General features: G+C 49.4%; 1 protein-coding gene across 2 annotated transcripts in view; it reads right to left on the bottom strand.

The window, feature by feature from the left end:
• NFX1 (nuclear transcription factor, X-box binding 1) overlaps window positions 1–22,411 on the bottom strand; it is a 128,569-nt gene that overhangs the window by 13,357 nt on the left and 92,801 nt on the right. The window contains exons 17-20 of one of the 2 annotated variants that reach the window (XM_040431493.1): window positions 17,310–17,383; window positions 16,156–16,257; window positions 13,841–13,882; window positions 12,648–12,743 (exon numbers count right to left, since the gene is read on the bottom strand). In XM_040431493.1, the coding sequence (XP_040287427.1) occupies window positions 12,648–12,743; window positions 13,841–13,882; window positions 16,156–16,257; window positions 17,310–17,383 (314 nt within the window). The remainder of the gene's footprint in view (window positions 1–12,647; window positions 12,744–13,840; window positions 13,883–16,155; window positions 16,258–17,309; window positions 17,384–22,411) is intronic. The other variant, XM_040431494.1, reaches the window with a different exon arrangement.

Here is a 22,411-nt window from a genome sequence, read left to right as displayed (position 1 = left end):
GAAGGGGGTCATGCACATGGCCAGCAACATACCGGCGAGAAAACAACCACAGTCAGTGAGAGTGTACGTATGCCGCCTGAGGAAAGGAGGCATGTCCATGGCCGGCAGCGGATCCAGTGAGAGTGCAGCACACTGCCCATGGAAGGGGGATGGGGGGGGTCATGCACATGGCCGGCAGCGGATCCAGTGAGAGTGCAAGCACCCCGCATGGAAGGGGGTCATGCACATGGCCAGCAACTTACCGGAGAGAGAACAACCCCAGTCAGTGAGAGTGTATGTATGCCGCCTGAGGGAAGGAGGCATGCCCATGGCCGGCAGCGAATCCAGTGAGAGTGCAGCATACCGCCTATGGAAGGAGGTCATGCATATGGCCGGCAGTGAATCCAGAGAGAGTGCAGCATTCCGCCTAGGGAAGGGGGTCATGCACATGGCCGGCAGCGAATCCAGTGAGTGCAGAATTCCGCCTACAGAAGGGGGTCATGCACATGGATGGCAGCGAATCCAGCGAGAGTGCAGCGTTCCGCCTATGGAAGGGGGTTGTGCACATGGCCAGCACCGTATCCGGTGAGAGTGCAGTATTCCGCCTATAGAAGGGGGTCATGCACATGGCCAGCCGCAGCCAGGGAGAGTGCAGTATTCCACTTAGGAAGGGGGCCATGCACATGGCCAGCACCATAACTGGAGAGGGTGACGAATTCTGCCTATAGAAAGGGCGGAAGGGGGCGCATGTCCTTGGCCAGCACCGTATCCCGGGAGAGGGTAAGGGTCCGGCTAGAAGGGGAACATGCACCTGGCCAGCACTGCAGCCGGGGAGCGCGACATGCCACCTATGGAAGGGGTAATCCACGGCACACCAATGTCTTTTGCTTTGCAAATTTATTATTGGTACAAAAAGGTATTCACAGATTTTGTCAATATATGACTGGTCGCGCCATCATAATAATATGAGCATAAATCACATATCTTTGTAGGCCATAATGTGTCCCAACGTTTCGGTCCTGTCAAAGACCTTTCTCAAGGGATCTGTAAAGGAGTATAAATATAACGGTTTTATTGGCGTCTACATGTGGCGACCATAATAATATACTGTTGACATATGAAGGAGGAAACGATATGGAAATAGGACGAATTGTACACATACATATATATGTGTGTATGCGTATATCTGCACACACACATACATATGTACATACACATACATAAACATACATACAGGTCTCAGATTCTAACAATAGTAAAAAGAGAGTAAGGGGTAGGTAAAGTAAGAGGGATACAAGACAGGTAGGGCAAATGCATGTCTCTGATAGAGGAGGACATAATGATCAGGACTGGGCTATAGCATGAACCATAACTAATCGATGGGGCATAAAATTAAATCAAGAATCTATGTATTAAATAGATTAGATTAGTGTGGTAAGCATCAAGAGAAATATCTGTCAATAAATCAAGCAGCGGATTGAATTTAAGTATCTAGTGCATGAATATATAGCATGAATATGTAGCATATGGACTCACCATGGCCGGGTAGCAAACGGCTTAATGCAGGCGCTATGTGTCTCTCCGTTTGTTTGCATTTTAAACTAAAGGGCCGGAAGTCATGTGGGCACTTTGCTCTGTGTCCGGGTTCAGCCGGTCACATAATCGTCAGTGACGTCATGTGAGCCGCGTGACCGCGGGCCGCAGTGTGCGCATGCGCACTGGGTACTGGGACAGAAATAGAAGATAGCTTTGTGCTGGGGATATATAACATGTTGTATCTTGGAAAACGGGAATAATAGGCTGGGGATCGGTCTGCTAATTGATTTAAAAGGAGGAAGAAGAGTTGTAAAGAAGGATATTGAGGATATTATAAAGTAAGGAGTATATATAGTTCTATGCTAGCGCTTTAATTAAGAAGAATGGGGAGAGTTATCTCAGGTAAAAAAAGGGGGTGGGGGGGTCACATACATATATAGATGGAATAGTTTAAAGGGACACTGACAGGGGAAATCAGCATATATAGTTAGATATATGACATTACAGGTCTTATAGAGTCTTTTAAAAGCATATAACTATCCCCCCTGTCCACCTTATAAAGAGCGAAATATAAAGTTTTATAACCTGCTTCTCCGTTCAGCAATCTGCCCAAGGGGCGGCGTTTCATGTGAAAATGCGCCCAGCCAGCCTTCCCAACTGCCGTTCTTAAGCCCCGCCCAGCTCATCATTATTCACTTCGCTGGGCGGCGGCTAGAACTCTCCCCAGTCCCGATCCTGCGCCTGCGCAATTCAATCCTCCCGGCATCGTTCATGCCCAATCTTCTGCGCCTGCGCCCCGCCGTGCCGTTAGATCGCGCCTGCGTACACACACCAGCCTGCGTCTTCGAGGCAGCTGCAGCCTCAGCCATGCACTGTTCAGAGCAGCGCTTCAGAGCGCTGCTCACTCACATCATATAAGGGGTTAATTATAGTGCGTCCGACGGCACGGCGGGGCGCAGGCGCAGAAAATTGGGCATGAACGATGCCCGGAGGATTGAATTGCGCAGGATCGGGACTGGGGAGAGTTCTAGCCGCCGCCCAGCGAAGTGAATAATGATGAGCTGGGCGGGGCTTAAGAACGGCAGTTGGGAAGGCTGGCTGGGCGCATTTTCACATGAAACGCCGCCCCTTGGGCAGATTGCTGAACGGAGAAGCAGGTTATAAAACTTTATATTTCGCTCTTTATAAAGGTGGACAGGGGGGATAGTTATATGCTTTTAAAAGACTCTATAAGACCTGTAATGTGATGTATCTAACTATATATGCTGATTTCGCCTGTCAGTGTCCCTTTAAACTATTCCATCTATATATGTATGTGACCCCCCCCCCCTTTTTTTTACCTGAGATAACTCTCCCCATTCTTCTTAATTAAAGCGCTAGCATAGAACTATATATACTCCTTACTTTATAATATCCTCAATATCCTTCTTTACAACTCTTCCTCCTCCTTTTAAATCAATTAGCAGACCGATCCCCAGCCTATTATTCCCGTTTTCCAAGATACAACATGTTATATATCCCCAGCACAAAGCTATCTTCTATTTCTGTCCCAGTACCCAGTGCGCATGCGCACACTGCGGCCCGCGGTCACGCGGCTCACATGACGTCACTGACGATTATGTGACCGGCTGAACCCGGACACAGAGCAAAGTGCCCACATGACTTCCGGCCCTTTAGTTTAAAATGCAAACAAACGGAGAGACACATAGCGCCTGCATTAAGCCGTTTGCTACCCGGCCATGGTGAGTCCATATGCTACATATTCATGCTATATATTCATGCACTAGATACTTAAATTCAATCCGCTGCTTGATTTATTCACAGATATTTCTCTTGATGCTTACCACACTAATCTAATCTATTTAATACATAGATTCTTGATTTAATTTTATGCCCCATCGATTAGTTATGGTTCATGCTATAGCCCAGTCCTGATCATTATGTCCTCCTCTATCAGAGACATGCATTTGCCCTACCTGTCTTGTATCCCTCTTACTTTACCTACCCCTTACTCTCTTTTTACTATTGTTAGAATCTGAGACCTGTATGTATGTTTATGTATGTGTATGTACATATGTATGTGTGTGTGCAGATATACGCATACACACATATATATGTATGTGTACAATTCGTCCTATTTCCATATCGTTTCCTCCTTCATATGTCAACAGTATATTATGGTCGCCACATGTAGACGCCAATAAAACCGTTATATTCATACTCCTTTACAGATCCCTTGAGAAAGGTCTTTGACAGGACCGAAACGTTGGGACACATTATGGCCTACAAAGATATGTGATTTATGCTCATATTATTATGATGACGCGACCAGTCATATATTGACAAAATCTGTGAATACCTTTTTGTACCAATAATAAATTTGCAAAGCAAAAGACATTGGTGTGCCGTGGATTATCTCTATATATTCTGCGACTGAAGTCCTCTGCGAGCACCCACCATTATACTAAGGTGTGCGGACTCCACAATTTCCCTCAACCTATGGAAGGGGGGCATGCATACGGCCAGCACTACTGAGATCAGGCTGCAGCGTCCTGCGCAGCGAACAAGAATTACGTTATTTATGTACCCCGCCATGGAAGCCCGTCTATTCTTTTTTTTTTTTTTAAACACAGCCTCTCTGAGGCAAGAAGTGGGCCACCATACAGGGGCACAGCCTCTCAGAGGCAGGAAAGGGGCCAGCCATACAGGCCCATGAGGAAGCCCAGATCATAAAGGGTCTCCTCTAGATGGGAGCCGGCCCCTGGAGATGGCCGGTACCCAAAAGGTTAACAAAGATCCGGCCTGGGTGGCGGTGCTGCGATCCCCTGGAGAAGTTCCCGCCCCCTCCAACCGAGGCCGGAATTTTGCGGCCTAGTAGGCCGCGAAGACGGGGGCCTAAATTTAGTGGCGCCCGGCCGACCGGGAGGTACCGACAGTCGGCCGGGACCTGGAGGGAGCCAGGGTGGCGCATGTACATACCGGCCGCGGGTGCCCGGGGAAGGAGGGCCGGATTACGGGCCAGCAGGCCGAAGCCTGGGTCCAAATTTTGCGGCGCCCGGCCGACCGGAAAGCATCGACGGTCGGCCGGGGCCTGTTGGAGCATCGCGCTCAGTACATGCAGGCCGCGGGTGCCCACCCCGCAGGCCGGAAGCGAGGGCCCTGAGCCCGGCAGCGTCAGGAGTGGGCCCCTGGCCCTGAGCAGCGCACCGGTAAGGATGGGGGGACCCTGAAGTCCAGCACAGCAAACCCTGCCCTTGGTGGACCGGGTGCCCGTAGAGGAGGGTCAGGGGCAGCTAGGCGCGGGCCCCCTGGCCCTGAATCTGCGACTGGTAAGAGGGAGGAGGACCCTGAGACCGGGTGCCTGTGAGGGTAGAGGAGGGACGCCGGCATAACCCCTGTGTCAGGGGCAGCTAGGTGCGGGCCTCCGGGCCCTATTGCAGTATTCCTCTCACAGCAATCTGCAGCTACCTTCAGGAGTCTGCAATGTCCTATGGAGGGGAGGAGAGTGAGCAGATTGTCGCCCTGCGGTACCCCAGGGGCCAGCCTAGGTCCAGCAGGGACAGAAGGGTCCACCAGTATGGGGGGCAGGCACGCAGGAGACCGGGGGGGGGTCAGACGTAGGGCTGGAGAAGCCACTCTCTCACCATCAGCCGTCTTCACCCTCCGTTCCAGCAGGGTCACCCCTTCAGCTACTGCCACCGTAGAGGTAGGGCGCTGGAGCTAGGCTGCCCTGATCCACCTTGCCTTCTGTGGGGGAGGCAGCAGTGCGCGTGACCGTCACTGGTGCAGCTCGACCCCGGGAGAAACAGAGAGGTCTAGTGCGTCTCTGTCGTCCCTGATGGTCTGGGAGTGTCTTGCCTCCTTGGACACTAAGCAAAAAACTGGCAGTCTCTCTCTCCAGGCTGAGGGTATAGCTGCTGGAGGAGGGGCTTAACAGTTTTCCCTTAGTGTCACGCCTCCTAGGGAGAGGAGCTATACCCAAGGTGTCCTGTGTCCCCCAAGGAATATGGGCGAGAAAAGGAGACTTTTGTATTACTTACCAGTAAAGTCTCTTTCTCGCTCTTCCTTGGGGGACACAGGAAACCATGGGTATAGCTCTGCTCCCTAGGAGGCGTGACACTAAGTGAAAGCTGTAAGCCCCTCCTCCATCAGCTATACCCTTCAGCCTGGAGAAGAGACTGCCAGTTGCGTGTCCAAGTAGTGAAAGATAACCACCAACCGGAAAAAAGAACCGTCAAGCCCCAACGGGGGCAACCAAGCCGGAACCACAACTGTAAACCCAAATGAAGGGCGGGTGCTGTGTCCCCCAAGGAAGAGCGAGAAAGAGACTTTACTGGTAAGTAATACAAAAGTCTCCTTTTCTCGCCCATATTCCTTGGGGGACACAGGAAACCATGGGACGTTCCAGAGCAGTCCCAGAAGGGAGGGACCAGAACAAACTAGACCAACACCGGAGGCATCAATCAACTGCCGCCTGCAACACCAGACGGCCTAAAGCAGCGTCAGCCGACGCATGAGTATGCACCCTGTAGAACTTGGTGAAGGTGTGCAAGGAGGACCAAGTGGCCGCCTTGCAAATCTGCTCCGTAGAAGCCCGATTTCTCTGAGCCCAGGAAGCCCCGACCGCTCTAGTGGAATGAGCGGTAACACCGAGGGGCGGAACCTTGCCCTTGGCGAGATAAGCCTCAGTAACAGCCATCTTGACAAAACGGGCGATAGCAACTTTGGATGCCGCCAACCCTCTGCGCGACCCCTCCGGAACCACAAAGAGCGAGTCAGTACGCCTGAAAGAGCTGGTTACCTCCAGGTAAACCTTGAGCGCCCTGACAACGTCCAGGCGATGAAGTTCCCTCTCCCTAGGGTGGGAAGGGGAAGGACACAAAGAGGGGAGAACGATGTCCTCGTTCAGATGAAAGGCGGAGACCACCTTAGGAAGGAAGGAAGGGACCGGACGAAGAACTACCTTGTCCTGGTGGAACACTAGGAAAGGTTCCAGACAGGAGAGTGCAGCCAATTCGGACACCCTCCGAAGAGAGGTGACGGCTACAAGGAAAATAACCTTGCAGGACAGAAGTCGCAAGGAAACCGTCCGCAGAGGCTCGAAAGGAGAAGCCTGGAGCGCTGAGAGAACCAGGTTCAGGTCCCAGGGCGGTACCGGAGGCCGGTACGGGGGAACCGCGTGAGCCACGCCCTGAAGGAAGGTCTTGACAGGACCAAGGGGGGCCAGTGGGCGCTGAAACAAAATGGACAGCGCAGACACTTGACCCTTCAAAGAACTAAGACCCAGACCTTGGGCAAGTCCGCTCTGCAGGAAGGACAAAACGGTGGGGAGAGAAAAGCGGAGCGGAGGAATCCCCAGATCGGCACAGAACCCCAAATAGGTCCTCCAGGTCCTATAATAGATCCTAGAAGAGGACGGCTTACGGGCGCGGATCATGGTGCGGACGACGTCCGCAGAAAAACCCCTACGTGTCAGGACGGTGGTCTCAACAACCACGCCGTCAAACGTAGGGACCTTAAACGCGGGTGGAAGATCGGTCCCTGAGAGAGAAGATCTTCCCTGGCGGGCAGCGGCCAGGGCGCGTCTGCCAGGAGCAGCATGAGGTCGGCATACCAAGACCGGCGGGGCCAGTCCGGAGCGACCAGAATTACCGAGACGCCTTCCGCCGCGATCTTCCGAAGGACCTTGGGCAGGAGTGGGATGGGAGGGAATATGTATGGACGCGCGAAGCCTCGCCAAGGAAGAACGAGGGCGTCGGCTCCGCAAGCTCCCGGATCCCTGGCCCTGGACAGATAGGCGGGGACCTTGTGATTGAACTTGGAGGCCATGAGGTCCACGTCCGGTATGCCCCAACGAAGGCAAATGGCCTCGAATACCTCCGGGTGAAGAGACCACTCGCCGGGGTCGACAGTGGTGCGACTGAGGAAGTCCGCCGCCCAATTGTCCACCCCTGGAATAAAAATTGCCGATAGGGCCGGGACGTGGGCTTCCGCCCAACGGAGAATGCTGGAGACCTCCCTCATTGCAGCAGCGCTGCGAGTGCCCCCCTGGTGGTTTATGTACGCCACAGCCGTGGCGTTGTCCGATTGTACACGAACTGGATGACCCTTCAACAGATGAGTCCAGTGTCGTAGAGACAAAAGGGCCGCTCTCAGCTCCAGGACATTGATCAAGAGTTTGGACTCCAACGGAGACCAAATGCCCTGGACGGATCGGGGAGGAAACACGCCTCCCCAGCCCAAGAGACTGGCATCGGTTGTAACCACCAACCAGTTGAGTGGCAGAAAAGACCTGCCCAGAAGAGGGGACTGTAACCACCAGCGGAGAGATGACCTCACCGGAGGCGATAGATGGAAGGGATGATCCAGAGACTGCGGCGATTTGTCCCAGGAGGAGAGGATCGCCCGTTGGAGAGGGCGGGAGTGAAACTGCGCAAACGGGATCGCCTCGAAGCAGGCAACCATCTGCCCCAAGACCCGCATGCAGAAGCGGAAGGACGGTCGACGGTGGAGAAGGAGACCCCGAACCGCCCCACGGAGGATCAGACGTTTTTCCGAGGGAAGACGTACCTCCGCCGCTCCCGTGTCTAAAAGCATCCCCAGGAAGACGAGTTGTCTGGAGGGGGGAAGAGAGGACTTGGGGAAGTTGATGACCCAACCGAACCTCGTCAGAGTCTCTAGAGTGAGATCCACGCTGGCAACCGCTTGAGAAAGGGACGGAGCCTTGATGAGGATATCGTCCAAGTACGGTAGCAGAAAAACACCCCTGGAACGGAGTAAGGCCAAAACCGGGGCCAGGACCTTGGTGAACACCCGGGGGGCTGTTGCCAGCCCAAAGGGAAGGGCGACAAACTGGAAGTGGAGGTCCCCCACGGCGAATCGGAGGAAGCGATGGTGACACCGGGCTACCGGAACATGGAGGTAGGCATCCTGTATATCGATGGAAGACATGAAATCTCCCTGCTCCAGGGAAGCCACCGCGGAACGGAGGGACTCCATCCGAAACCGTCGAAGGAGGAGAAAACGGTTGAGCTTTTTGAGGTCCAAAATGGGCCGCATGGAACCTCCCTTCTTGGGAACTACAAAGAGGTTCGAGTAGAACCCTTGGAACCTTTCCTCTAGAGGAACGGGGGTAATCACCCCCCTGTCCAGTAAGGCTTGAACGGCCGCGGAGAACGCAACCGCGCGTTTCGGGTCCCGTGGCGGGCGGGAGCGAAAGAACCGATCTGGAGGGAAGGATGCAAATTCGATTTTGTATCCGGAGCACACAATTTCGAGGGCCCAGGCGTCGGAGACGTGAGCCAGCCAGACGTCCCTGAAAAGGAGGAGCCGGCCCCCCACCCGGGTGGGTGGGGGCGCGCCTTCAGGCAGAGGATTGCTTTGCTGCGGGTGTGCGGGCAGCCTGCGGCTTGCGCCAGGAGGGCTGCGCCCGAAAAAACGGCTTCCTATGTTTGTCCTGGGGAGGAGCCGAAGCGGCAGCTGTGGTGGGAGCCCCAGAGGCCCTGCGGGAGGACCGAAAACGAGACGCACCAGGGCGTCCGCGGGGGGCGCCCCTGGCTTGGGGTTGAGGAAGATGGGTGCTTTTACCACCCGTGGCCTCCGAAATAAGTTCGTCTAGGCGGACCCCGAAAAGGCGGGAACCCGCAAACGGTAGCCCCGCCAAGGAACGTTTGGAGGCAGCGTCCGCTTTCCAAACCTTCAGCCAGAGCTCCCTCCTGACGGAAACTGCCAGGGCGGAGGAGCGTGCAATAAGGGCTCCCGCATCAAGGGAGGCCTCACAAACAAAATTCCCGGCCCGAACAATAAGCTGGGCCAAGGAACGCAGGTCCTGGATAGGGACGTCCGAGTCCAACTCCTGTTCCAGCTGCGCACCCCAAGCAGAAATTGCTTTCCCTGCCCAAGCAGAGGCAAAAACCGGTCTGAGAGCAGAACCGGAGGCAGCAAAAATGCCCTTAGAAAGGGTCTCCATGCGACGGTCCTCCGCTGACTGAAGAGAGGACCCGTCGGGAACAGGGATGGCCGTGTTCTTTGACAGCCGGGCCACAGGGGGGTCCACCTTGGGTGGGGAAGACCATGTGGCCACGACATCTGCTGGAAAAGGATAGCAAATGTCCAGCTTCTTGGGGTTGACAAAACGGGCGTCCGGGCGAGCCCAAGCCTTAGACACCACAGAGGAGAAATCAGAGTGGATTGGAAAGACTTTTGAGACCTGCCTGGGTCTGATAAATGAGACGCTAGCTGCGTCCGAGCTAGGGGGATCATCCTGCACCTTAAAGGTGTCACGAATATCAGAGATGAGTTGACCCATCGCTGAGGCTAGCTTGGACGGCAGGGCCGAGTCCATTTCCAAATCTGAAACCGCCAATTCACCTTCAGAGAGCGAATCCTTTGGAGAGGAGAGGCTCGTCTGGGTGCGCACGCGTGGCGGGGAGAGGGAGGCATCCGAGGAGGAGGCTCGCTCTACTCTAATACGCTTCTGAGAGTGCCTAGCTCGGGAGGGGTCACTAAAAGAGAGTGAACCCGCTGCAGCGGCAGAAGCGGTGGACCCGGAGGGCGCGACAGTAAGAGTGGCGTCCTGCGGGGTAGGCGGCCTGTCTATTAGGCGGCCCACGACATGAGTGAGGCTTTCCACGGCCTGGGACAGGGATCCAGCCCAGTCAGGCGGGTCAGAGGCAGCAGGGAGCGACACAGCGGGCGACTGAGGCTGCGGTGGAGCCCGGCATGCAGTACAGTGCGGATCAGACTGCCCCCGGGGAAAGGGTTCCCTACAAGCAGTACAGGCATGGTACCAAGGCTTGGCGGCTGCAGAAGGGTCTGACATGGTGGAACAAAGATGTTGCACTTAAAGTGGGAGACCCCAAGGAAAGAAACGGGGATAACACCCAAGCGACAGTACTGTGGCACGGAGGGGGTTAAAAGTCCTACCAGACCCGGATGATGCAAGCGGCAGCGGTAAGGGGAACAGACTGAGGAGGCTGTGGAGGAGAGGCAGCAGCACCGGCTTCGGATCGCACTGCAGAGAGGATTCCACGCAGCACTGTGCGATGAACCCGGAAGTAGCGGAGCGCATGTAGGAAGCTCCGCCCCCTCTCTGCCGCTCTGAAGCAGAGCCGCGCGCGCGCGGCAAAATGATTTTAACCCCCAAGGATCATGAAGTGCCGGCCTGAAATGGCGCCGTTCACGCCAAGAAAGCGGCCCCCTCCTTTTCCTGCAGCCGTCCCCTGAAGGTAGCGTCCCTGCCAAGGACCTGCCCAGATAAACTCCCCTGCCCGATACGATACGGTCCCGATATATGCCCGGGGGGGGGGGGGGGGGGGGGGGGGGGGGGGTGGCGCACGATGTAGCAGTGGCCATGTAGTAACAGTGGCCATGGGAGCCCAGGAGGCCTGTAGCAGCGGTGGGAGGGAGGAAGGGGAGGCTGGAGCAGCCTGTCTCACCATACGCTGTCTTCACCCTCAATCCATCCAGCGGGGTCGCCCCTTCAGCTCCTGGCACCGCAGTGGCAGGAAGCCGGGGGAGGGACTTGGCGTGCGGGCGACCCTGAGCTGGCGGGACGCAGGGGAGCGAGGCTGCCCTGGTCCACCTTGTCTTCTGTGGGGGAGGCGGCAGTGCGGAATTACCGGCACTGGCGCAACTCAACCCCGGGAGAAACAGAGGGGTCTAATGCGCCTCTGTTGTCCCTGTAAGTAGAAAAAACCGAATTAAAAACAACAAATAACGCAAAAATAAAAATTCATAGGTAAACAACCCTGCATAAGCAGGGGGTGTCTTGCCTCCTTGGACACTAAGCAAAAACTGGCAGTCTCTTCTCCAGGCTGAAGGGTATAGCTGATGGAGGAGGGGCTTACAGCTTTCACTTAGTGTCACGCCTCCTAGGGAGCAGAGCTATACCCATGGTTTCCTGTGTCCCCCAAGGAATATGGGCGAGAAATTTGAATATTGTGCAAAGTTCATTTATTTCAGTAATGCAACTTAAAAGGTGAAACTAATATATGAGATAGACTCATTACATGCAAAGCAAGATATTTCAAGACTTTATTTGTTATAATTTGGATGATTATGGTTTACCGCTTATGAAACCCCAAAGTCACAATCTCAGGTACCCTTTGCTCAGGGAATATGGATTAATTAGCTGACTAGAGTGTGACACTTTGAGCCTAGAAGATTGAACCTTTTCATAATATTCAAATTTTAAGCTGCATGAATGCAATTTCTTTTAAGTTGCATTACTGAAATAAATGGACTTTTGCACGATATTCTAATTTTTCGAGTTTCACCTGTATATACACACACACATACAATATGGATCAAGTATTGGGAAACACCTACAGGAGCTTTTATGATATACCAGTCTAATCCATTGGCATTACTATGAAGCTGGTCCCCGCTATGCAGCTGGGAACTTTTTCTACAAGATTTTGGAGGGTGTCTGTGGGGATTTTTGCTTATTCATTCAGAAGTGCATTTGTGAGGGGAGATACTGATGTTGGAGGAAGAGGGCCTAGCTTTCAATCTCTGTTCTACTTCATGACAAAGATATTTAAATGGTTGAGGTGCGGGCTCTGTGGGATCCAGTCAGGTTCTCCACACCTAACCAGGCCTTTATAGAACTTGCTTTGTGGCCTGGGGCACAGTCACACTGGAACAAAAAAGGATCTTTAACACTCGGTGACCCCGCTCTGTAACTTTACGTGGTCTACCACTTCATGGCTGAGTTGCTGTGGTCCCTAAACACTTCCACTTTGCAATAATACCAATCCCAGCTGATCGTGAAATGTCTAGGAGGGAAGATATATCATGAACAGCCTATTACAGTATCACTCCTGTACTCAGTGAGCTCTTTAGACCAACCCATTGTTTCACAAATGTTTGTAAAAACATACTGCATGGCTAGGGGCTGGATTTTATACACCTGTGGCAGTGGGACTGAATGAAAACCCTGAACTTAATGAATACGATGTGTCCCAATACTTTTCTCCACACATACTGTATATACAAATATTATATATATATCCTATATTTTATTAAAACATGGTAATATTCAGACTTGTCTTTTGCATATTTTTTTTTTTATATTCCTGACTTTTACTGGTTGTGTGAAGGCAACGAGTGCCATGTGAAGAAGCACAAACCTTGCATCATCCTTCAAGCTGTCACTGAACTTGGATCCAGAGCGAGTATTAAAAGGATCTGAATTCTCAGTAATGTTCAAAGCCTCTGCCAGACGTCTGTGAAAGATTTTCAAAATTAGCGGATCAGCAACATGAAGACCTAAACACATTAGTCTCCAATCTGCTTGATCATTTTGTCACCCGTCCCGGCTGGCTCAGCATCGGACATCATGACTCACGTTTCCCTTCCTTTAATGACCTATCTACATCTGCCCCAATCTTCAGGTTTACCTCTGCTTCCAGATGAACATATATGGTGCTAATATAGAGTATTTTACCAGCATCCAAAAGGGTTTCCTGCCTCTCTCCTCTCCTTCAAGCCTAACCATGGCCAGACCCAGAGATGTGCTCTGGATCATGAGTAAATGGAAATAAGAAGCTTTGAATTGTAACTGGCATTTTGTTATTCAGGGAATCACTAGCGAGTCACAAACCGGGATAGCTGTGGCACTTAGATAGTGTGAGGACCTCCACAAAACAATTCATAGATCCCATGAGGTCTTGTAGGTGTGGAAGGGTAAAGAAGGTAAAGTATGGTGACTCAGAGGTTAGCACTGTTGCCTAGCAGCACTTGGGTCCTGGGTTTGAATCCAACCAAAGGCAACATTCATTTGGCGTTTGTATGTTCTCTTGCGCCCACACTTCAAAAACATACCTGCTATTCGGGTATTTACAAATGATAAAATAAGGACAGCGGCTTTACAGGAGGTCGGAACTAAACTAGTGGGTTTTGCATGAAGTTGGTCCTTAACATATTTGGTCCACTATATAGAATAATTTCTTTGTAAGGTGCAGCACAGCATACAGTACTAATTTCTTTTGTAAATTGATGGGCACCAAGACAGAACCTGATGGGCCCCATTATAAGTCTATGTGGCCCACTGAGCACCACTGCTGTTGAATTTCATTTTTCTGCCCCATGACATAGCAGAAAATGAACATAGCTGAAGCTGTAATGGTGCGGTTCACTAAACGTTCGTTTTAGAATTTAGCTTACAATTTTTAGGATTTTGCTTCCACTGACTGTGAAATACTATTTAATATGTTAACCCTATCGCAACGACAATGACCTTCATTGGTCAGCAGATCTTTTTCCCTTATGAATGCTACATAAAAGTTTAAATTCTTTCATCTCTTACCATGTACCTGCTTACCTGTTTCTTTCCAAAGCCAAGCATTCTTCATCACACTGCAGTCTGTAATCAAAGCCAAACAAAAGCAAGTCAGCGGGCTGCTAGCTGTAGAAGGTGGTCATTTTCAAGGCCAGATAGCCAACTTATTCCATTGCTCCGGGTACTTAACTCGCCTACTCGTTCTAACCTTCCACAATTAACCTAAAAGTGTTCTCGCTGAATACGTTCTAGTGGATCGCTGTGACAATCACATAAAATTGGCATGTTTGGCTTTGAAAATAAAATGTCAGCCACCCACACACATTGTTTTTGCAGAGAGCACAGGCAAATAGGACATGGGAATTGGAACTGAAATGTATGGACCAATTTGTGTAATGAGAAGGCCTGCAGCACTTACTAGGAAAATCACTCTTAACAAGCATCTGGTAAACAGAGTAACCTTGGGTAAGGTAGTATCTTTTCTTCTAATGACATATTCTACAGGGCACAATCTCAAAATCTCTGTTAACATGACTCCTTCATACAAGTCTACACGATTCCCACCTTTCTAACCACAGAGAATTCATTTAAAACATTGCGGTAAGAACCAATTCTTAGCACTGACTATGCTACTGCTTTTTGCTCCTATAATGTCTGTCTATATTCTGCGTCTGAAGTAAATTACCAGAAATACAGTGTCAACATAATACAATAAAATTGGTTCCATTGAAAAAGCTGAAAATCCTTAAATTGAAATCCCTAAAGGGGTTGTCCCATGAATAATGTAAAAAAAATGAACATTGGACATCATATAGTCCATAACAATACCTTTCTAGTAAACCTAGAACCAGCCCTGTACGTCACATGGATCCAGGGATCTCCCCATACAATGCTCTGCTAGATTTATATCAAGCTGGCAGCTCGAAGGGAGTGTCTGTTCTGCTGCAGCTAAGGGGGCGTGTCCATTCCACTGCTGCTATCTACCTATCACAGCTCAGGAGGCAGTTGAAAGATGAAACTGAGCATGTGCGGCCATCTCAGTGAGCAGGTCAAAGAAATAAGAAATTAAGTGGCACTATAAAGATACGTTTTACTGAATAACTAAGTGGCTATACAAAATTTTAAATTACATGCAATTACAAAAGTATTCAGGTGCTGGTTTGAAAACTGTAGAATATTTTTCGTGGGACAACCCCTTTAAATAAAGTTACAGGACACAAAAGGTGGATGACTTACAGGAGAGCAGACAACAATTAAATACTCCAGTGCCACATGAAATAACATGTCATTGCATCAGTGAACATTTCAGAAACTTCTATCAATACAATGTAATTTACAATGATCAATAATAGCTTTCACATGGTGCATGAGAAAAAACACAGAACACCCCCAAGACACGGAGGGGCATAAATTAAGACTGGCATTTTATATGCCAGCCTGAAACTATTGACCATTGGTGTCAGATGACCCACAAGTATTAAGAGATGCATACCAGGCCATCCAGCTAAGAGCTGGTAAAGGTTTCAGGTATATTTTACACTAGTTTCCTGCATAAATCATCAGAATTTTGCAGTCCGTCTAGGCCCCAACCATTTTAAAATTGGTGAGCCCAGCGCAAGACCCCCAAAAGTCACAAACGTGTTTTTTTCCGCCTGGCAGTGATTCCGTTGATGTCACTAGCACTAATGGGCGGTCTTTAGCGTTGCCCTAGCCTGTTTTACTTTACTTATAGGCTCTCTCCTAGCAGCCAATGACTCAGCTAACTGACTGAAAAAACATATCTTATATAACCTAAAAAAGGGCTAACTGATATGGCATTGAGGGTAACAGCACTGGCATATAACGTGCCCAACAAAAAATTCATCAGCTAAAAGGGCTCCGATAGCCACGTGCAAGACTGTGGCCTCATTATCGCCTTGTACATGAAAACGGGTGCCAATAAGCTCTGCTTACTTGTTTCTAGCACTAGGCCCTTAGTCCTAGCATGGTTATAAGGCTGGACACCTGGATTATCAAGTATGAATCATGGCGTTCACCTAATATCATTAAAATCAATGCACATGGATACACAGAAACAAAGCAAACAATATCAATAATTTAGAACAAGGTCTGTGGTTCTGTTGGGGAAGGTAGTATTTAACAAAAGACTGAGATTTTCCTCCTCCTCCTCTACTGTCCGTAGAAGGGCTTGCAATTGATAGAAAAAAGGCTGGCAAAAACATAACACAAGTAAAATGCATCAAATTCAATTCAATTTCTGAACTTACAGCACAAACCAGTCAAAGTAAATGAGGTTAATCATGACAACCATAGGACTCCTGAATAATGAGCCATCCATTAATAAAATATTACTTTACCTGGTCTGCTTGATTTCTTTTTTGGTGACAAGTTTACCAATATCCACTGAATCGCCTAGTTGCATTTCTGTCAGCTTTGCAGCCATAGATATAGCAGCTATTCTAGAAACAGTAAACCAGAATACTGGCATTATTAGATTGCTAACTGTAAAGTCTTTACAGCAAGGCGCAGGGGCAGAAAACTGCTGCTAGACACCTCTCTGGCAGTGGACCATTATCCCGAGAACACAAGGATTGAGCATGTCCAAACCCAACTGCCCAATCCTTACCTCCTCCAAATTCTACTGTAGGAGGCCCCTATACACATTATGGCCTGTCTAGTGGGTAACACAAAGACAGTGGAGCAGTGTCTCTCCTTATTCATACACAGCGAAATCATGCTATATTATGTATTTCCCCACCAAATTACAAAAGTTGCCAAACCTTAACACAGTGGGGGAGATTTATCAAAACCGGTGCAAATGAAAACTGCCTTAGTTGCTCACAGCAACCAATCAGATTCATCCTTTAATTTTCCAAAAGGAGCTGTGAAGGATGAAAGGCAGTATCTGATCGGTTGCTATGGGCAACTAAGCCTGTTTTCCTTTGCACTAGTCTTGATAACTTTCCCCCATTTACTAAGCTAAATTTGCTAGAATTCAATTTGCACCAAAAAGCTGATTATACATGCCTGGCACCACATTTATTATGTCTCTAGACACTATTTGAGCCTCACTGGACAGTTCTGAAAAGTGTAGAATACAGGAAGCAGTTTAGAAACAAGGGGCAATTAAAATTGCCTAAAATTCTGACACAAAGTTTTGGTATAAAGTGAGCCGACTAAGGGTCCATTCACACATCCGTATGTGTTTTGCGGATCCACGGATCCGCAAAACAAGGACACCGGCAATGTGCGTTACGCATTTTGCGGACCGCACATCACCGGCACTATAATAGAATATGCCTAATTGCGAAACACATCACAACCTGTAATAAGATGCATGCGACTTGCTGCACAGCACACTACCTCTCCTGGCCTTACTATACTGGCCTCCTTTATCACACAACACATGAGCCTGAAAACTCATGCAGTGCATAGCTGTCCTGCCCAAGCGACAAGAAGAATATGTGCAATTAACATGTGCCCCCTAACCAATGAACTATTATATACTAACCTTTGATAGGCAGAAGAGGCAGCTGAGCAAACCACGCTCTCTTTCCTTCGGCCACATTCACACTGGAGATCTACCTAAAGATTGTAGAAGTCATATTAGCACAACATAGATATCTCCATCCAGCCACAGACATAGTGAAATTAATGTACACTGGATGACCATTACTATGATCTGGGCGACACAGCCACCAACCTTTAGATATATATCTTGGCACATCCCCATAAAATACAGCCAGCAACAGCCACCTCTTGCTTGGAAAAGAAAGGCTTACAGGGGTTCTCTGGGAATTGATAAAATAAAATTACTAAAAATGGTTAAATATTACTTTATTAATAATATATTCCGAAATACCTTTCGTTAGTTATAATGGCTTGTTTTGTCTGGGGAGCAATCATTAGGAGAAATCAAATGGCCGCTGTCCTATTAGTACACACAAAACCTGTCCTAATATACAGGAGGACAAGTTACTTCAGAGCACGGAGCTAAAGAGCTGCCCCATCCTCCTCTCTGCTCTTCTTGTCAGGGATTATGATCCTGAAAACAGGTTTAATATGATCTTCAGCTAAATGTCTGTAGGAATAGAGTCCATGAGGCGACATGAAGAACAAAGAGGAGGTGGAGATGTGAATAATGAGCAGCAGCACTTGTATGCAGTCTCCATTACCACAGTCTGTCTTGATCGTCCTCTCTGTACTTCATGTCTCCTCATGAACTCCATTCCTACAGAGATTCAGGTAAAGATCTTAAAGGGAACCTGTCACTAGGATTTTGTGCATAGAGCTGGGGACATGGGCTGCTAGATGGCCACTAGCACATCTGCAATACCCAGTCCCCATAGCTCTCTGTGCTTTAATTGTGTTAAAAAACCGTTTTGATCCATATGCAAATGAACCTGATATGTGTCCTCTGTCCGGAGATGAGTCCAGCGGAAAGGAGCCCAGCACCGCCCCGCGTCCTCCGAATCTCCTCCTTGCTGGCTGACGTCACAGAGCTGGAGCGCCGAAATCTCGCGATGCGCGAGCTAGCGCATGCGCAGTGTCGGCATCATGTTCATTCCCTGTGCTGGCATCAGCACAGGGAACGAACTACGCATGCGCTAGCTCGCGCATCGCGAGATTTCGGCGCTCCAGCTCTGTGACGTCAGCCAGCAAGGAGGAGATTCGGAGGACGCGGGGCGGTGCTGGGCTCCTTTCCGCTAGACTCATCTCCGGACACAGGACACATATCAGGTTCATTTGCATATGGATCAAAACGGTTTTTTAAACACAATTAAAGCACAGAGAGCTATGGGGACTGGGTATTGCAGATGTGCTAGTGGCCATATAGCAGCCCATGTCCCCAGCTCTATGCACAAAATCCAGGTGACAGGTTCCCTTTAAGGCCCCTTGCAGACGAGTGTTTGTCATGCTGCGAGTCCGCAGCGCAGCTCCCGGCCTGACCTCCCAGCACTGGCCGGGTTACATAGCATTATATTGATTTATGATGATATGTAAGTAACCCTTACAGTTTTGGAATGTATTAGATGACAACGACATAATGCTGCCAGTGTTATCCAATACATTCCAGACCTCTAAGGGTTACACAGCATCATAAATCAATATAATGCTATGTGACCCAGTCAGTGCTGGGACGTCATGCCGGGAGCTGTGCTGCGGACTCGCAGCACGATACACGCTCGTCTGCAAGGGGCCTAACTGTCTTCAGGATCATAATCCCTGACAAGCAGAGCAGAGAGAAGGCTGAGGCAGCTCTTTAGCTCAGTGTTCTGAAGTAACTTGTCCTTCTGTGTGGACAGGTTTTGTGTGTACTAATAGGACGGCGGCCTTTTTATTTCCCCTGATGATTGCTCCCAAGACAAAATGTGCATTTATAACTAATGAAATGTGTTTGGGAATATATTTATAATATAGTAATATTTAGGTATATTAATTTTATTTTACTAATTTCCAGAGGACCCCTTTAAACTCCAAACACATCCTTCCATCACTGATGAGCTGCAATGAACACAAGAGATCTTAAGACCCCTGGATGCTCCACTGAATACTCAGAAAACAATTTGCAGTCCGTTGTAAAGCCTAAATCATTATACAATGAAATGTTCTTCAACTTTCCGATATGTTTTTTTTTTTTTTTGCTTCAAGAGCACAATATCTGGTTACTGTCAGTGAATCGAAGCATTAGTTAATTAGGTTCAGAATTTCTGCTCAAACGGATGTGAATTTGTTACAATGTATCAATCTAACAATCATCTGTGACTCACACAGAGAAAACGCCACAAATCTCTCAAAAAGGTCCTTATACTCATACATTGTGAAAATCCCATCACCTGTGTTAGACTACTTTCACAATTGTGGCAGCAGGGTCCGGCAGGCTGTTTCGGCGGGGGAACAGCCTGCCGGATCCATGCTAACGCTAGCACACAGTGCCGCCGGAAGTCGGCTCTGGCCCCATTCACTAAAATAGGGGCGGTCTGGCCATAGCCCGGCAAACATGCCGAGAGGCGGTCGGACAAAAACTACAGCACTATGCCGCCTTAGCAGCTTGTTTGCTGTGCTGCGGCCAGAGCGGGCTTCCGGCAGGCTATTCCCTCGCCGGAACAGTCTGCGGGACCCTGCTGCCGTAAGTGTGAAAGTAGCCTTAGCAGTTTGTGCATTTCAGGAAACATTTTAGCCTCTGAATTGAATAACTAATGAAATAAGGAAAATAATGAAACATGGTATTATTTCTATCCTACAGACAGAGCCCAGAAGAACCCAGTCATACTACTAATAGTCACTACAAAGTACAGGGGATGGGTAAAATTCCCTATTTACAGGCCAGTATAGTCGAAGAACAGGTAAGGCTACTTTCACACTAGCGTTCGGGGCTCCGCTTGTGAGTTCCGTTTGAAGGGGCTCACAAGCGGCCCCGAACGGATCCGTCCAGCCCTAATGCATTCTCAGTGGAGGCGGATCCGCTGAGAATGGATCAGTCTGGCTCCGTTTGTCCTCCGCTCCGCTCAGCAGGCGGACACCTGAACGCAGCTTGCAGCGTTCGGGTGTCCGCCTGGCCGTGCGGAGGCAAACGGATCCGTCCAGACTTACAATGTAAGTCAATGGGGACGGATCCGTTTGAAGATGACACAGTATGGCTCAATTTTCAAACGGATCCGTCCCCCATTGACTTTCAATGTAAAGTCAAAACGGATCCGTTTGCATTATAATGAACAAAAATAAATAAATAAAAAAAAAAAATTTTTTTTTTTTTTTTTTTTTTTTTTTTTTTTTGGTTCATGGTTATGCAAACGGATCCGTTCTGAACGGATGCAAGCGTTTGCATTATAGGAGCGGATCCGTCTGTGCAGACACCAGACGGATCCGCTCCTAACGCAAGTGTGAAAGTAGCCTAACACCAGGAATGGAGATGATCTTCGGGATTCCTGTGTTTGGGATAGACACGTCCCTCCCTTTCATAAGGCTAATAATGCATGATGGAGAATTATATATATATACACTGCTCAAAAAAATAAAGGGAACACAAAAATAACACATCCTAGATCTGAATTAATTAAATATTCTTCTGAAATACTTTGTTCTTTACATAGTTGAATGTGCTGACAACAAAATCACACAAAAATTAAAAAATGGAAATCAAATTTTTCAACCCATGGAGGTCTGGATTTGGAGTCACACTCAAAATTTAAGTGGAAAAACACACTACAGGCTGATCCAACTTTGATGTAATGTCCTTAAAACAAGTCAAAATGAGGCTCAGTAGTGTGTGTGTGGCCTCCACGTGCCTGTAGGACCTCCCTAAAACGCCTGTGCATGCTCCTGATGAGGTGGCGGACGGTCTCCTGAGGGATCTCCTCCCAGACCTGGACTAAAGCATCTGCCAACTCCTGGACAGTCTGTGGTGCAACGTGACGTTGGTGGATAGAGCGAGAAATGATGTCCCAGATGTGCTCAATTGGATTCAGGTCTGGGGAACGGGCGGGCCAGTCCATAGCATCAATGCCTTCGTCTTGCAGGAACTGCTGACACACTCCAGCCACATGAGGTCTAGCATTGTCTTGCATTAGGAGGAACCCAGGGCCAACCGCACCAGCATATGGTCTCACAAGGGGTCTGAGGATCACATCTCGGTACCTAATGGCAGTCAGGCTACCTCTGGCGAGCACATGGAGGGCTGTGCGGCCTTCCAAAGAAATGCCACCCCACAGCATTACTGACCCAATGCCAAACCGATCATGCTGGAGGATGTTGCAAGCAGCAGAACGTTCTCCATGGCGTCTCCAGACTCTGTCACATGTGCTCAGTGTGAACCTGCTTTCATCTGTGAAGAGCACAGGGCGCCAGTGGCGAATTTGCCAATCTTGGTGTTCTCTGGCAAATGCCAAACGTCCTGCACGGTGTTGGGCTGTAAGCACAACCCCCACCTGTGGACGTCGGGCCCTCATATCACCCTCATGGAGTCTGTTTCTGACCGTTTGAGCAGACACATGCACATTTGTGGCCTGCTGGAGGTCATTTTGCAGGGCTCTGGCAGTGCTCCTCCTGTTCCTCCTTGCACAAAGGCGGAGGTAGCGGTCCTGCTGCTGGGTTGTTGCCCTCCTACGGCCTCCTCCACTTCTCCTGATGTACTGGCCTGTCTCCTGGTAGCGCCTCCATGCTCTGGACACTACGCTGACAGACACAGCAAACCTTCTTGCCACAGCTCGCATTGATGTGCCATCCTGGATAAGCTGCACTACCTGAGCCACTTGTGTGGGTTGTAGACTCCGTCTCATGCTACCACTAGAGTGAAAGCACCGCCAGCATTCAAAAGTGACCAAAAACTTCAGCCAGGAAGCATAGGAACTGAGAACTGGTCTGTGGTCACCACCTGCAGAACCACTCCTTTATTGGGGGTGTCTTGCTAATTGCCTATAATTTCCACCTGTTGTCTATCCCATTTGCACAACAGCATGTGAAATTGATGGTCACTCAGTGTTGCTTCCTAAGTTGACAGTTTGATTTCACAGAGGTGTGATTGACTTGGAGTTACATTGTGTTGTTTAAGTGTTCCCTTTATTTTTTTGAGCAGTGTACATACGGCAGCAGACACATTCTGTTTTTTATGCA

Source organism: Bufo bufo, chromosome 5 (genome assembly GCF_905171765.1).
Source record: "Bufo bufo chromosome 5, aBufBuf1.1, whole genome shotgun sequence".
NCBI lineage: Eukaryota > Metazoa > Chordata > Amphibia > Anura > Bufonidae > Bufo > Bufo bufo.
The sequence above is the reverse complement of the archived record's forward strand: the minus strand, read 5'-3'. Positions and strand labels throughout refer to the sequence as shown.